This window comes from Meleagris gallopavo, chromosome 5, assembly GCF_000146605.3.
Source record: "Meleagris gallopavo isolate NT-WF06-2002-E0010 breed Aviagen turkey brand Nicholas breeding stock chromosome 5, Turkey_5.1, whole genome shotgun sequence".
NCBI classification, from domain to species: domain Eukaryota; kingdom Metazoa; phylum Chordata; class Aves; order Galliformes; family Phasianidae; genus Meleagris; species Meleagris gallopavo.
Window position 1 is genome coordinate 24,948,557 of NC_015015.2, and position 17,427 is coordinate 24,965,983.

Below are 17,427 nucleotides of genomic sequence, written 5' to 3' on the forward strand. Positions count from 1 at the left end.
TGCATTTTCTTGATAATCCTGTACATCATTTCTACCAGTATGCACACACACATTCACCTACGTGAAACAAGTTATGTATTAAAAACAAAATGAAAAAAAAAAAAAGCCAGAGACCTGCAGCAAGAGACTAGCTTTTGCCTCCCAGTTGGTTCATTTTTTAGTTTGATCTAATACAGTCCCTCTGCGTTTGCTGAATTGAAGTTCTACCTTGATAAACAAATGGAAATTGTTTAGTTTAATTCAGCAAAACAGTCCTCTTCACCTACTCTTATTCCCAAGTTCAGCTCTTTCTTCCGAAAGACACAGTATTTCTCTTGAGTTAGCAAATTCTTACTGCAGAAGCTTTCCTGTGAGAGAACACATGCAAACCAGTTTGGCCACAGAAAGAAGAAATAGATATTTGAAAAAAGCACCTTTTCATGATTAAGTCAACTAAGACCTAAATTTTAATTTGAATTTTAATACCATAGGAATGGTTTAGTAGGAGCACTGCATAGAAAGAAAAAGAGATAAAATAGGGAATAGGTCTGGTCTAGGAGACAGGGGAGTTACAATCAGTTCTATCTCTATCTTGTTTCAACAAACCATTCCACATGGCTGCAGGTGGAATTTCCAAAATAAGGAAATCCTGGAAAATGGTTCCTTTTCAAAAGTTTTTACCTGATGAGCTACACTGGTAGTTAATTCATATCACTTGGGAATTAATAAAAAACAGGGTTGTCTTCCAAGTTTCTGAAAAAGGATGGCTTCCTTTAGAACAGAATGATTTCTGGTGGACTCTGTTTTGGGAAGTAAAACAGCCTTATCTGCTTTTCCAAGGTTATTTCTCTTCCTGGTATTTTTCCAGAGGAGCTGCAATTGCATTTAAATTATCCTTTGCTTAAATACATTTACATAGAAACTTTTTTCCTAATGACATCTCCCTTATATGTCAATCCTTTTTAGGTGAAACCAATTCTGATGTGAAATCTGTTTACAGTTTTCAGTCTTCATTTCCTCTGCCACAACTAGAGAGAACATTTTCTAGCTTTTTAGACTGTTCTTGAGCAGTCCAGATTTAAGCCTTATATCCAAGAAATGCAAGAGTAGACTTGTTGAAGAATCTACAATAGAACAAGCAAGAGCTTTTTGTGAAAGAAAAACATTGAAATAAGAGAAAGAAAGAAAAGCACGCTGTCTAAGTATCATCAAAGACTCTGCTGCTGACTAGCTCAGTTTCAGAAATGGCCTACTGAATGCATCTATCACTTTCTTGAATTGTGCTCACTAATAAAAAGAAGCTTGTTTTCTCAGATGGTCAATAATCTTTTTGCTATTCTTCTCAAAACACAAGGATTAAAATATATCCCTAATAGGCGTAAAATTTCATTTATACGTGCAAGAAATGTAAATCATGCAGAAATGCCTCTCACACAAGCATTCTTACAACTTCAGGTGCAGCTTCAAGAGAGAAAAAAAAAAAAGAACAAGGCCAAAAAGAAACACAAAGGATTTTAAAAAGCACTGATTATTATACAAGTCTGATATTTAATTTGAGGTCTCACAGGATGAAAATATGAAGGGATACACATTATGCGTTTACTGGATGCTTGTGTTTTCACACTGTAGGGTTGTAAGAACATCCCTAGAAAGGATAGAGAGACTGTTCTGTGAGGATGAATGCTTGTTCCCTGAATAAGGATGAGATGTAAACAACAGCACAAGAAAGTTTGGCAACTGTGAGAGGATAAGAAAATTCCATCCTAGCTTCTGAATTTAATTATGAGCCATGAAAGATGTCCTTCATGCCTCAACTCTCCTCAAACTCTAAATAATTGTATAAAAAAATTCTCAAGGCAACTTCAAAAAAAAAAACAAACAAAACAAAAAACAAAAACAAAAAAACCAAAAACAAAACAAAACAAAAAAAACAAAAAACCACCAACATATAGTTCTGTAACCCTAATTATCCCAGTCATCTTCCTTGTGAAACCTTGCATGACGGAAGTGAAAATCAAGTAGCCTGAGAAGGGCTGATCCTCAGATGTGCAATGTACGCCAGTTTAAATGATGGTTTAATCTAATTCAGGGACACAGAAATCTAAAGATTGTTTGATACATATCTAGTTAAGAAACAAATAATACATGGCCAAGTATGCAAGACTACAATTCTGACATCATCACAAGTAAGTTTTGTACTCTATTTTCTCCTGCCACAAACTACAATCATATCCTATAAGATTTCTGTGGCTAATTACATCAATTTTGCACAACATTGAACCTGAGGAACAAAGATTATAATGTGGTAAGAGCACTGCATCTAGGAAGAAAATGTTCTGTATATTGTCTCATAGTCCTTTTCAGTAAACTGTATCATATGCCTTCTTTTAAAGCCCTGGAATTGTGACAATCAGGTAGATAATGTTATAAACTGATTACACCCAGTATGCTCGAAGTCAGTATTTAAAATCTGTTCTGCACAATTTTCTTCTTAGATGCAATGCTCCTTTTATTCTGAAAAAAATTCTCCTTTTATTCTGAAATATTTAAATCAAATTATCACCACCACTGCCTTGAATCCTTCAGCCTTCCCTTACTGATTTCTTAATTTCATTCTGTTTTCTGAAGAAGTACATTAGATTGCATTTTCTTCAAGAAGCTTTACAATATACTGAGTGGAATGAGAATGGAATACTGAGAAGGAAAATGAACAAAACAACAAATATCTCTTAGACATCCTTTATGACAACCGTCAGGCTTTCTTCCCTTTAAACTTTTGACAGGCTGCAACAGCAAGTGATATGCTTGGACCAAACCTGTGAATGTACACAGCAAATTGCAGAGGAATGAAATAATGGTCTTCGGTTGATAAAGCTGCTAAGTCTGAAAGATCTAAAGGTGTAAATATGGATTACTGTAAAATACTAGCAGGTAGAGACCTGACCTTGCAGCAACAGCTTCTTCCCTACACTCATCAATTTAATCTTCAGAACTTCTTTCCTACCTTAGATAAGTTCATGTATCTATGAGATCAAACTTCACGTGTCTTTTCTCTTTTCCCTTCTCCTTTTCATCCATTTTTGGCTCTACAGCCTGGAAGCAACACGATCAACATTAGTACAAGCCTGTAGCTTCTGCAATACCAAACAGTCTCCTTGAATCTTTCCAATTCACTAGCTTCCTTTTATTCATAATTCTTTCTCTGTTGCTTAATTTCTCTTCCACAGCTATATACCTCTGCAAAGAAAATTCAACTGCAATTTGTATGAAAGGATAAAAGAAATGCTAATATCCTGTAATTTACAGCTACTATTACTCTCACATGATTGAACCACTGCGATGCTTACTTATTCTATAGGTAACTTACCAGCTGACTGTTCAGAACAGCCTTCCTCAGAATTCTCTGTATCTATTGTTATCATTCCTTCTGACCTTTCAGAGTCTAATCTTTTGTATTCCTTATATTCCCTTCCCAGATTAATGTCGCAACAAGGAAGAAGCTGAACAGAATTAGTTCAAGGTTTCCTAAAATACATTGTCTCTTTCTATTATAAGCTGATAAACAGGACAAATATATGACTGCAGTTCATGGTGTTACGGAGCATAAGCCCAAAGATGACTCTAAGTCTTGATACTGAATACCTTCTGACACTATACACAGTACTGCAAGCATTGCATTAATTTGAACAAACTGGCAGTCCCCAAGATATTACTCCACTGGTAAAATTCACACACAACACCTTCTAGTCTTAACCTGCAGAAAAAGAGCATATGAAGCTACTCTCCACAGCTCTTAAATTATATTCTTTCTACTGTTCTAGAATGCTATCTTTTGCATCAACCTTTCATGGAGGATCCAAGAAATTGGAAGAGAAAGAAACACAGATGCAGAATTAGAAAGGCACAAGACAACAGTGTTTTCATATCCTCTAAGGTGATGGGTATCTTTTGAGGATAGAGAACACACAGTGTGTACAGTCTTTATTTAAGTGCATCTATTATTCATGGCCTAATTTCAATATTCTTTAAATATCTCCCTTTTTCAGTTATTCCTATACCACTTAACAGGTAAAGGAAGGTGCTCTTTATTCTAACAAAAACCCCTATACTCACATATCCACAGGGCTAATAGTGACTGCTCTAAAAGAAGTATCTTCAATTGCTTTCAGATAATGATTGTCACTGTAATACAGGGTTAATTAGTTCGTTAATTATGTGACCAAAACAAGTACTCACTTAATTTCAAACTTCCATACAACATGTTCATCAATTAAAGAATACTCTTCAAACTTACTTATGTTGTACAGAACTGCTGGAATTGTTGGAGAACTGGCAAGCAGCTGCAATTCCAGATAATTATTTTATAGCTCTCATACAATACTCCTATCATATATACTGCAATTAAAAATGGGCTAATATCATGACACTGTTCTTCAGTTTCACAGAGAAAGTCTTTTTCTAACAAAGCATCAGTTTGCCTTAACACACAGTTCAGAGATGTAAAAACACAGCAACTGATACCACGCTTATCTCATGCTTTCATTTCTGTCTTCACAGAAACCAAACTCCTACTTTATCATGGTTATTTTCTCATGATGTAAAACATGTAGAGATTAAAACCACTGAAGAAGCATGGCCACTTCATGATATTTTCCTGTGGAAAGTTGGAAACTACAGATTTCATGAGGACTGTGATTTATGTATCAAAGCTAGTGAATACATATCGCTCTAAGGAACACAATTCAATCAGCATTTCTAAACCAAGATTTTACTACATATCTAATCACCTTCAGTAGGATGGTAATTAGATCGCCATGAGAGGTCATGCTCTAGCATACTGAGATATCCTGCTTTTTCAGTCAAGAAACAAAGCAAAATGCTACAAATTAGAGAGGTTCTTGAGAATAGAGGATTGTAAATACATTGTTACATTTATTTTCAATTACTGGTGCAGATATTTGATATATAAAAATGCACTTAAAATATTTTTGGAGCTACCAGGCACAAATCGATAATAATGATAGAAGAATCTTTAATCAAATCTAGTTTAGTTTCAGCATCAAGCTATCAGAAATACATTAGAATGTATTTTTTCTAACTTTAGAATAAATTTTTTCTAGTTTTGAATTATCTTTATAAGCAGAGTTCTATATTAACATCTGTCCCTTTAGAGAAAATACCTGCAACTTTAAGAAACAATAAAACTGTAGACTAATCCTTTTCCTCAGGGAAAAAGAAAAAAAAAGAAAGAAAAAAAGATCTCCTTTTCAAAGTGACATTATACATTGTTATTAAGAGACAGTGCTGGTTTTTCTCTCTCTTCTTTTTTTTTTTAAACTACAGCAGTCTTCCTTTATCATGAAAATGAGACACACAGAGACTATCAATCACACAAAAATATTTTTCTGCATAGCAGCAGTGGAGTCCAGCCACTACTGTTCAGATGAATTCTGAATACTCTTCTCCATATATCACTTCAATAAAGAGTCATCATGAAATATCAAATAATTCATAAGATCTACCTTTATTTCAGTGTGCAGATTTCAAGGATCTGTATTTCTGATTTTTATACCTGATTCCTGTGAACCAATATATAATTTTAGATTACTGCTATGTAATTATTTGTGCTTCAGTTTTGCTGTTTGCATTATATTTTTTATTTTTGTAAAGGCAAAAATATCATTCAGATTCAAACAGCAATATTAAAAAAAAAAGCACACAAAAATAAACTACCACACAACCAACAACAAGAAACAAAATTCAGAGTCTCCCTTCTGATTTTTCAGTGAGACAGTGAATCCACTCATGTGTGTTGTAATAAATTAAATCCAGTTCTATCTAATTATAAAATTGGCACTGTATTTGCACATATTTGCCCAAAGTTTGTGTTACGCTTGCAAGGGAAACAATCCATGAAAATTACACTTTCCACTGGGAAATAAAACACATCAGAAGAATTTATGAAACCCAAATATGATTTTAATACAAATTGTAACGTATGCAGTCATAAAAGTACACATGAAATTTCATTTTAAAATTTGAAACCCAGATAAACATTTAAAAAAAATCTCTCCTAATAGATAAGATCTGTTTGAAAGCATTACGGGTTTCTCATGCCCATAGTGCTTCACCACCAAGAGGAGTTATAATTCATATAAAGAACGAGCTGCTTTCAGTTTGCTTATAAACATGCTTTATAGATATCCCTTATAGGAAGCAGACCCAGAGATAGCAGTCTTAAGGTTTGTTCTCTTTTCTTTCAATATTTTAATACTTACTCTTCTCCATACGCAAGGTGTTACAGTTGCACAGTGTGCAAATAAAGATGTAATCAGAACCCAGCTTATCTTCTAAAAACAAAATCCCTTAAACATTTGTCAGTCTGTTACATTACCTAGCTTTGTCTCTGTGCACAGGTGTGATGATAAATGCACAGGTCCATATAGCAGTCACAACACAGCTGATTTTACTCAGATGATCTACAGGCTACGTGTTGCCAGTGAGAAATTTAAAAGTTACTTAAAAGTCTGAAGTCAGTATATTCGATTCTATTTTGGTTTCAAGCACAGTCACAGCAAGATGAGATATGGCAATAAGACAGCATCTCTTCAACCAACCTGAGAACTCTTTATGTATATCATATCCCATGTTTATAATCTGCTTACAGCAACCACTTCTCAAAAATTATATAGTGGTAATTTAGAAACACTAGAAACCTTTTTCTACCTGTCCTATTTTTAGTAGTTTATACATTATCCTTTTCTAAAAAGTTCTCTTTTTTTTTCCATATGAAAAACCTATCTAATCAGAAGAAAACACTAAGATACTAGTAAATTCACAAACTTTAAGTAAGGATTTTTTTTTCCTCTGTCAATCTATTTGGACTATATTTTAATCATAACAGTCAATTTTTTTTTGCACCAGAGTTGATCAGCTCACTCTGGGAAATTGCACAGGCAATTGAGCCTTTCTGAAGCATCTTTTACTATCTTTTATTATCATGTGTCAATGAAATTTTAATGCTGGAAAAAATGTACTAAAGAACATATGTTTGGAATAAGATTAGCTTGGCATTTTAAAAAAATATAACAAAGTGATCATTTCAAGGATCACAGACAAGAATAGATTAACCATGTGGTTATGAATTTTGAGAAGTACTGTAGATTCCACAAAACATAAATGTTAAAAAAAAAAAGTAGCTTTTAATATTTTTTAAACTCTATTTTCTTCTTCTCCTTTTATTTTTTGTCCGTACTTCAATGCACAATACTAACAATCAGTGTCTGTGGATGCTTTTATTAAGGCTAATTTATTTTCCTCTCCTTCACTTTTCTGCCACTGCTGCTAGAAAAACCTGCAGAAGGGAAATGGCAAGAGGATCCTGTCACTAAAAATTGATTTGCTCTCTGCAGGTGGCACACTATTGGAAAAAAAAAAAAAATAACAGGTTCATTCTGACTGCTTGTTTTCTTCTACTGATTACTTCTTAATTTGCAGCTTGGAAAGCTTCATTTGAAAGAAAAGCTACCCTTACACACGCTTCTTAATTATTCCTTACACTAGAAGTTGATGGGAAAAAAATGATGCCTAAAGAATTTCCTTCCTTCAGACAGAAGGCCCTGCTAAGCTCAGTAGGCAACATTTAGATTTCCAGAGATGTCAAGCTATTGCCTCTGCCACCTGGACACCAGAAACAAATACAAAACTTTTACATATTTGCATTAGGAGGAAAGACTGTAGATAAAAATTGTTCAAAGAAAATCAATCTACATTTGAAATCCGACTGCTTAAAAGAACAGCAATAATCTGTGGGTTTTGAGTGCATCTTCAGGACATCATTTTTCCCATCTGAAATATTTCCTAATATTCCCTCATATTTTGAATATGTGCTTTTGTTTGAAAAAAATCACATACTACAGAGAAACTGACCAACAAAGAAAACAATAACATTATAGTTAGTAACCATATGTTGATTGCCCTTCAAAGTACTTAACAGTAAAAACTGAAAACAGAATTCTGGATCTGAGCTTGCCTCTGAATCTGATCATAAGCATTATCAAATAACTACTTTCTGTGACAGTTGTAACATCACAGCAAATGGTAAACTTTTGGGAAAATACTTAAACTTCACGCAGACTCAATATAGTTTACACCAGGATAGGGTAGGGTATGACTGTTCTGTAGATCCTGAAAGGAGAACTCTTTGCTACATACAACTTTAAGGACGGCAACAGTGAAAAGGAGACTCACTGAGCAAAGAAAAGCCTTTCCCTCCTTTTCATTCCAGGACACATCTATTTGATAATGTAGTGTGTCTTGAAACAAATTCTAAAGTGGACTTTTTGACAAATTTATCTATTTCTGATATTCCTAGTGAACAGGTAAAATGCCTAACTAATGCTTTAACTAGCTGAGCTCTAATTCAATCCTAAAGCGCACGGCAACTATAAGAACACTAACAAATTAAAAATCATTTTCAAGAACAAGGTAACGAGAGAGGAACATTTTGTTTGTTTATGAGTATGAAAGGTATTATTAAATGTGGACATGAGTGTAAACATTCATCTCTTGTTATTGCAGACTTTTGAAACTTGACAAAATTAGTTCATGAAAACTAGTAGAATTTTACATTTATGTTCACCTCTGGCTGATGCAGTTATGACACCCAAAATAAAATGACAACAATATAAGGGACATACATACTTTCTCTAAATATCCCCTGAACATGTCAACAAGTCTTACCTTATTATTCCATAGGCACTTGAATTCCAGTCAGAAGCTTAGAAATTAAGATAAAATTTCCAACTCAGATCAGTGCATTATATCTCCTCTTGGACATGATGGCTTTCATTTCCACAGTATTTTGTGTGGGAAGATTTCAAAGTACTTTGTAGCTAATACTATAACTATATGCCTATAACATTCTTTTTAAAACACTGCAGCAAGATAGCTTACTGGGAAAAATAAGACCTAGGAGAAAATAAATGTGAAAGTGCTAACCAATTCCAACTGCTTTACACAAGAGACACAGATTACCATTCCCTAACTGAATAAACAGCCATAAAATCATGAATTTAAAATTAGTCCTGTTTGTACATGTCTCATTAAGCACTTAAAAAAAAATGAAGAAACATCAGAATGACATACAAATATGGAATCTACATTCATTAAAGGCTGAATTCTAAAATAATTTTAAATTGGCTGTTGTACAATAGAAGAGTGCCAGACTGCCACAGCTAGAAAACATTTTCATGTTCTTATTGAAGAGCTAGAATTGAGAAACCATAGAAATAAAAATAAATAAATAAATGGTTGCTGATTTTGATTGTTTCTCAAGACATACTTTCACTTTTAGCAGGATGTCTACCTAAGCTATCTTTTCATACACAGCTCTGGCCAGTCATTATTACACTTCCATCTCCTTTTCCATGGTCTTCACTCACCATCCTATGCATTTCTCTAGTGAACAATGTTCAGATAAGTGACCTGGCTTTAAAAAAATCACAGAAATTAATGTTACATTTCATGGAGTTTTGCTATACAATTTTATACTCTATTCAAGAAAAGGATACTTAGCTGCACTGTGACCTCACTTTTCAGATTCAAGTACCATCAAAGAATTCATTCTGCCTTTTGTCAGCTCTAATGCTGCAAGTTGAGCAACTAAGTAGAGAAGAAAAATACTCCAATTCTCCTCCATCATATATGTAGAGCAAGAGAAGAGTTATCTTTATCCAATAAATGTTTCTTTTTTTTTTTTTTTAATAAAGGTGGACCTATCCAATAACACTCACTGCTCTTGTGAATGAAGAATATACATAAATCTCATTACCCAAATCTATCTGATGTCAATCCAAAGGAGGCTGCAATACAGTTCCTGAACCCTCACTCATCAACAATCAGGAAAGAAAACTCCTTTGCCAGATTTCAGGAACAAATGTATCACTATTTACTTTTTAGTACATGAAACAAAATTCAACAGTGAAGATCTCTGAGCTCTGCAATTCATTAGGTATGAATGCTGAATTAAATGGCAAGCAGCAGTAAACACAGAAAAATATATTCAGTACCAAATATTTATATGGAATTATACATAGTAGTATTAAAATATTTTTTAGAGTTTAATTGGATAAAAGCTTCAGGTTACTAACATGCATATTCATCTTTCATGCTGCTGGAGTTTCCAACTTGCTAAGTACCTAACATCACTGAAAGGTAAAAAGAGGCTGATCTGTAAAATTATTTCAGTTATTCAATGAGCCATAAAGTACATAAGGCTTGCATTGTGGAAATAAACTGAAGATTCAGATGCTTGTAACTTCCACAGCAAATGAAACTCTGAAAATGACACTCTCAGTAAAGCCAGGAGTGTCAAAAATCAAGGAAAAGGAACAAAGCAGTAATGGACTTACCAAGTAAAAAGAAAGAGAAGGCTGAGAATCCTGCATATAATCTTCGTCCCTTCCCTTTCTCACACTGCTCAGTAGCAGCACCTGGCACAATACCTATTATTTTTCACATGACAAGAGTATACCACTTCAGAGCCACTTTTAATATTGCAACTGTTGGGTACTAAGGAAGCCAGACAAGATTCTGTATGAAAATCTATTTTGAGTACTGTGAGGAGCTTGGTAATTAAACTGCGATACATTCTAACTGAAAAACTTTAATTCCAGATGTACAGGCAAAAAAATACCCATCCATTTCGTATCCCGCGATACAAACTAACACCAAAGCTTAATTTTTAATGATTAATTTCTCCAAAGTCCTTTTCCCTAGTCAGTTCTCACTCACCTCTGTTATCACTCACCACTGATCCTACTGAAGTTTGAAAGAACCTAATGATGACGGTTAACTTTTAAAATCAATACTTCTGTGCGCGCGCTTCATGGAGAAAAATAAATCTTTCACATAGATAAAGTTATATTGAAAAATAAGTTGGAAAAAAATGACAACATAAAATATAATCCAAATGAAATATTAATGGTAAAATGATGATGATCAGCCTTATGCATTAATGCCATGTCATACTGCTTTACTGTCAATGTAAGCTGATGCTGCTTAGCAAATTTTAACAGTTTTGTTAATAATACACAAATTACACTAAACTTTAATTTGATTTCGAGTCTTCTTCATTTTCGTTATGTAAATAAACTGGGAATACAAAATTATGAAAATTCTGCTTTCTACAGTGACATTTCCATTAGCTATTAACCCTGCAGTTCTCATCTTTGCTTTATGTACAGCAGTAGAACAATTCTTGAATTCCTGATGCTGTAAGTAGAACTTATGACCTATTCCCTCACGTTAAAATAATTTACAGTAGCTCAAATTTTAATATGCATTAGCAATTCAAAATCTACCTGCTACTGATGATAGATTATAGGAAAATTTTTAAATTAAAAAAAAAAAGACTTTAATTTCCATTTTGAAAGAAAAAAAATATACATATTTCTTAGATTTATTAATCCTACCATTTCCAAGAGAAATTCCCTCTGTAGATGGGAATCTATCTTCCAGAAATATTTGATGCTCCAGATCACAGTAACCTGTGATCCACAGTAACCATGTCTAAATGGGATTACATATACCTTCGTAAGTGAACTTCTGCCTCAATTCTTTAGTAAGATCGATTCTCATTTTCTTATTACATCTTATCTTCCAAAGTATTTTGTAAGACGTCGTGTGTAGCAGTATGACTAGCATATGCACCTAGTACCAAACTCTGCAGAGCAACTAAAAACCTTTGCAGATGACTGCTATAACGCAGTCATTTCTATGAAGACAAGACTTATTCACCTGCTGAAGTTGTGCTTTTGAGATGCGAATGACAGGGGGAAACTTGTTGCCACAGGGAATGACAGGAAGCTGCCTACGACCAGTTGAGCGGGAAGAAGAGGAGTGGCTCTCAGCTGATTGACTCCTTGGTAAACCAGCCTCTTTCAGAGGGTCCGGGTGGATGGACAGATAGGCTATAGGGCTCATGGTGCGGAGGATGGGACTTGAAATTCTTGGAGTGGAGAAATGCAGCATATGAGATGAGTTGAGCTGTGAGAACATGGCAGGGAAAAATAAGGTTCAGAAATCAATTCTGTAGTAATTCTTGTTTCTGTCCTGCATATATGCATTTTCTTAGAAGACTGCACTGCAATCTCCCTCACATGGTAAAAGCTAATAATTTAAGAGATTTCTTTGTGATTGTTGTTGTTTTAAAGTCTAATTACCATATTTTCCATCAATTAAAAAAAAATAATCTAACATTCAAGTCAGAAGCGAGCATCCTTTCTCCTGCTGGCTCCTGTCATTCAGTCAGTCAGAACCTAGGGCACATTTAATGAACTAACACAGTCCATTCCAGGGTCGCCACGTAGAGAGGCTAGCTGATTGTTGGCTGGTCCTCACAAATGCTCAGCATATCCATTCAACAGCATTGTTTTCTATGATCATTATAATTTTAGCATATGCACCCACTGATTGCTTTACCTACATGACTGTGTAACTATGGCTATATTAGTTTATATTAAGAACCACTGAAGGGTTCTTACTGAAGGGATTAATAAGTAAGATTAGCATTAGACAATGAAATTTCCCAAACATAGAATTGAATTTGCAGGATACACTGGCCTGGAGAATCCATCAACATCTGCTTCATTTTGTATCTTATCAAGCAAGCATTTAGAAAAGAGCAAAAACAACAGAATGGTAAAGTCAAAGTGGTCCAAAGTAATAATTTTAAAGAAAGTACATTTTCTAATTGGTTATCAATAATTCTAATAAGCCTATAGATTTGATGCACAATTCTGAAACCAACTGATCCCTTCCAAGGCTTTTACCTCTGCTGAATAAGTGGCGACACATCTAAATCTAATCTCTTAGTGAGATTACTGTTTACGGCTTACATGGTTTTGTTCTAATTACATTTGGACAAATCCATGAACAGTAGAGATACGGAAATTTTTTTTTGCAAGCTATACAAACATGATTTTCCATTTCCTGTTGTGATATTTGCAATTCTAACCTGTATTCCTTGGAAACAGAGCACATTTGTCAGCATTGCAGTTTCCAAGGAAAAGGTATTCTCACTCGCGTCAATCCTAAAGCTTCAGTTCCCTTTCTACATATCTATCTTTCAACTAAAGAAAAAAAAAAATTATTTCCAGTATCTCAGAAAAACAGAAACTGAGAATATAAAGCACATGAACACTACAGAACTAAGAACTCTCCAATAAATGAAAATTTAAGAGCAGTTTTATTGATACGACATAACTCGATGTATAAAATGCTAATTTCAGTGATATTTTTAAGTAATAAAAATAAGTGCATTCACAGAGATAAATAACTTCTGCAACCATGCATATATATATTTGGTAGTAGGTTGCCAAGAAAATATGACCAGAGTAAACTGTTGTCTAATTTAAATTGAAGTTGAAACAGGCATTAGCTGATGAATATTGGATTACTTTAACACCATTGTTGTTTTTTACGCTGAAATAACTACTTGACAAATATCTTATGTTGCAAGCAGTCTTGTGCATCCACTATATGGAGGTCATTGCAATTCATTACAAAGATGGTAAACTAATGAGGCCATAGCTCAGCAACACAGTAAGTTCAGCATTGAACTCTTAGAACCAGATAAAGAAGAAAAAGAAAAAAGCAATAGGATGCAAAGTGCTGCTCCAATGTAAATTTCTGAATAGTTTATATCACTTCCAATTCTTTTGACAAATTAACATAACACCAGCAGATGTTACTGTAAATCAGATACTGCCTGTCCTGCTGAAGCCAAATTCTACAAGCCAACATGAAATCATACAGTCAGCACATATATACCAGCATGCTATGAGTAATTCAACAGAAATTGACTGCATGCCCGTGACCAAGCAACATCAAACTTGTATTTACTGGGTAATCTGTTCTGTGTGACTGCAAAACCATGTCTGATAATAAGAAAATTATCTCTTTACATACATGCATTTCCACAAATGATAGCATAATTTACTGTAGTTTTTTAAGCCTAAAACTTGCTAATCCCAAACCAATAACTTACATATTTTTTCTCTTATTCTTTGAGCTCAGATTTCCCTCTTGAACTGCTACAATCTCACATTCTTAATAGGAGCACTGATGCTGTGTGTAACTGGTAAGAAATGATATTATCACCAATTACAGAAAAACCACGTATATACATGATATCCTGAAAAGCAATTACCTGCAAATGGAAGGACTACAGATCAGCCATTTCTTACCCTCAGGAGAAAATAAAATTGGAGGGGGGGAGGGGGGTGCGGGGGGAGAAGAAACCTTCAATTTTCTATACAGAAACATCCTTGCTACTACTTAAAAATATTTCATCCATTCACTTACTGTAACATTAAAGTAAGTGCTTGCATATAAATTAAAAAAAAAAAAAAAAGCCATCTGAATTCTCAAACTCTCAAGAGTTTAAACTCTAAGACCATAATTCATCATACCTTCTCCTAAGTGATAATGTGATAAGGTCACTAGAAATCCATATGGGAGGTATATTAAGAAACATGATGATTATGAAGATTAGAATGGTTTCAAGCCATTTGAAATGAGTAATCTGTTCAGAAATTATGCTAAGATACTATACTCTGAAATTTCAACATCTATCTTTAGCCCCTTTTAGTAACACTTCTTTTAAGCCATTTGATATATAGTCCCAAACTTACATTATTGGATCCAATCTCTTAGTAACAGACTCAATATAACTGAAACTAGCAGAAGAGTAAAATATGATCCTTTGCCCATTATTTGTACTTGTTGTCAGGAAGGAACTATCTAGATAAAACTACTAAACAAAAACATTTTAATCTAATTAAGGTTGTTATCATTTCACAAACACAGCACCAACTTCACTATTAAAATTACGCAAAGTCTTTCAAAGCATTTTTATTATGGGAATCACTATCTTGAGCATTTCACATTGCTGTCATGTAACTGTACTCTGCTCCCCAGTTTGGTTTTGTGGTCCAACATACAATAGGAAGCATGTGCTAAGCCAAATCATACAGTGTGAGATACGTACATTTTTTTGAGCCATAACAGGCTTTACTAAGGGGTTGTGGTATTCGTCACTGTTATCTTTATATCAGTTCAAAGGAGACTTTCTTATCTCAATACTACGGCTTTGGCAGCAGTTGTACACATTGAGAGGTTAAAAAAAAAAATCCAACCAGCAGGCAGAGAATAGCCTCTTCAGGCTATTGCCTTCTCCCATAATTGTGTTTCTTGTTTTGAACTGCACTGGCAGTAGCAAGTATAGCCCTAAGAGATAAATAGTGGACAGATAAGTTTGTGGTAAAGAAAAAAATAATTGATGGCATTACAGAAAAAAAATAGCATGACATTTACCTTGAGCTATCATTTTTAGTAAACTTTAATTTACTACCGTAAGGGATGTCAGATTAAGGAGATTACTCTATTTATGAAAGGTAAGATTAGTTCAACCACAAAACTGCTTTAAAAAAAAAAAAATAACTCATAGCACCTTTCAAACATCACATAACAAATATTTTGAAGACTAGGATAGTCTGTCCTACCTGTTTCAAATAGCATGTCATGCTGCCTCCACACAGATGTACAGAAGTACAGGTCCTTGAGGAAAGTATAGTCTTTTACGTAACTTGGCTCACTTCTAGAACAGGTGTTGTTCTAGAGATTTCAGGTACCATTTCCAACTTACCTTTGCAACAAAGATTGTAGCACAGGATTTTACACATTCATTGTGATTTTATGTTTATGTATGACAAATATAATTAATACCATCTTATATGTGTTACTTTCATTGATTAGAAACCTCTGCATAAATAGAGCCTTAGTATGTTTTAACTGAGGTAAATTCCGTGGATCATACCTGCAGAACGATTATCCAAGTCCACGGGAGAAAGCAAATACTCATAACAAAGCATGGAAGATTACCCCTCAAGAATCAAGTCCCATTTCTAATAAAATTACGAATTTTTGTAACACTATTGCAATTGATTTACTGCTTTTTCACTAATTATCTCCTCACATAATTCTGAGCAAAGAAAGATTTAATAAAACAGCGAGCGTTTTTCTTACCGGAGTGAGTGCTCCTTCTGCTTGAGCTTCCATAGGACTTGTAGGGGTGGCTGCAAGGAGCTGTCCAGCAGCTCCTGTCAGAAGTTCCAATTTGTCTGTAAGCTGTTCAGAAGAAGCAGGATGACTTTCCATGGCTAGAATAAACTCCACCCCTGAAGTTTGATTCTTGGCATGGACACTGTTTCCTGCCCAGCCTCCTTCTCTGGGCTGCTCATCTGGAGGGGACTCCTCTAGAACTTGTAGTACCTCCGGCTCTTCATCTGAGGGACTTCCAGTTGTTTTGTGCCCTAAAACTTCATTTGTCCTGAAATCCTGCAAATCCCGTTCCTTATCTATTATCACCCATTCCTTAGAATCAATCTCCTGCCTGCAGGAGCTTAAGTTGACAGCTACAAATCCATTGCCAACAACACCATCAACTTGTTCTGGAGAACCAGCTGACCCAGGTTTTGAAGCATCTGGAAGATATTCTTCATCATAGTGCCAAACATGGTCCATGCGGGCAGCCACAGGAGCAGGAATGAGTGATTTCTGAGGAAGAGGAGGAACAGCAGCAACTGCAGTCTCTGCTGCAGCGTTCAAGTCTTTCTGCCTCTTCTCCAAACTTAAGAAAAGAAATATTTGAATTAGTTACTAATGATGTAAGCTACATTTGATAGTTTTTCAGTTGATGAAAACCAGATTTACCTAAAAAATTGTTGCCACATTTTAGAAAAACCTATAGTGAAAGAGCTACAACTTGAGGCAGTTCCATAACTTAAGCCAAAGAAAAGAGAAACAAATATAGAGAAGAAAACAATTATTTCACTGTGATGTTTATTATCCACTTCTTCAAAAAATAACTGTATGGCAAGTAAAAACGGTTGGGTGGTCTTAGAAGTTTGCACACATATCAAGGCAATTATCCTAAGAGAATGGCAGAGAGAATCATGAGCGATTGACAGCTCGGTGTTCTCGTTTCCATCTGCATTTAAGCTATGCTACAAAGAATCCAAGTGGAACAGTATATACAGAATTCTCCAACAATAGTTAGAAGATGCTTTCAAAAATCAGTGTTTCTGTTTTTTCGATTGATTCCCAATTTATGCTTTGCTTAATTTGTTTCAAACAAATTAAAATTACTAATCCTCAATGGTGTATTAGAAGGATTTTGCCACTGCCAACATCTCATCTATCTTCTCCTGTGTCCCACCTCAACCACTGCCTCTCAGACAGATTACAATGCACCTTTCTTTATTTCCTTGATTTTCTCTGTGTATGGGCAAATTTGATTTAATCAGCTCTGATATAGCTTTCCTTTCTCTGTCTTCAAATTCCATTTTAAGACCTTTGTTTTCTAACAGTTTTGTGTTGTTGTTT

The 17,427-nt window shown here is 34.6% G+C and overlaps 1 protein-coding gene across 4 annotated transcripts in view; it reads right to left on the reverse strand.

Moving 5' to 3' along the window:
* TTBK2 (tau tubulin kinase 2) overlaps positions 1 to 17,427 on the reverse strand; it is a 68,354-nt gene that overhangs the window by 7,907 nt on the left and 43,020 nt on the right. For 3 of the 4 annotated variants that reach the window (XM_031553547.1, XM_031553546.1, XM_019615586.2), the window contains exons 13-14: positions 16,069 to 16,672; positions 11,779 to 12,027 (exon numbers count right to left, since the gene is read on the reverse strand). In XM_031553547.1, coding sequence (XP_031409407.1) covers positions 11,779 to 12,027; positions 16,069 to 16,672 — 853 coding nt within the window. The remainder of the gene's footprint in view (positions 1 to 11,778; positions 12,028 to 16,068; positions 16,673 to 17,427) is intronic. The other variant, XM_003206478.4, reaches the window with a different exon arrangement.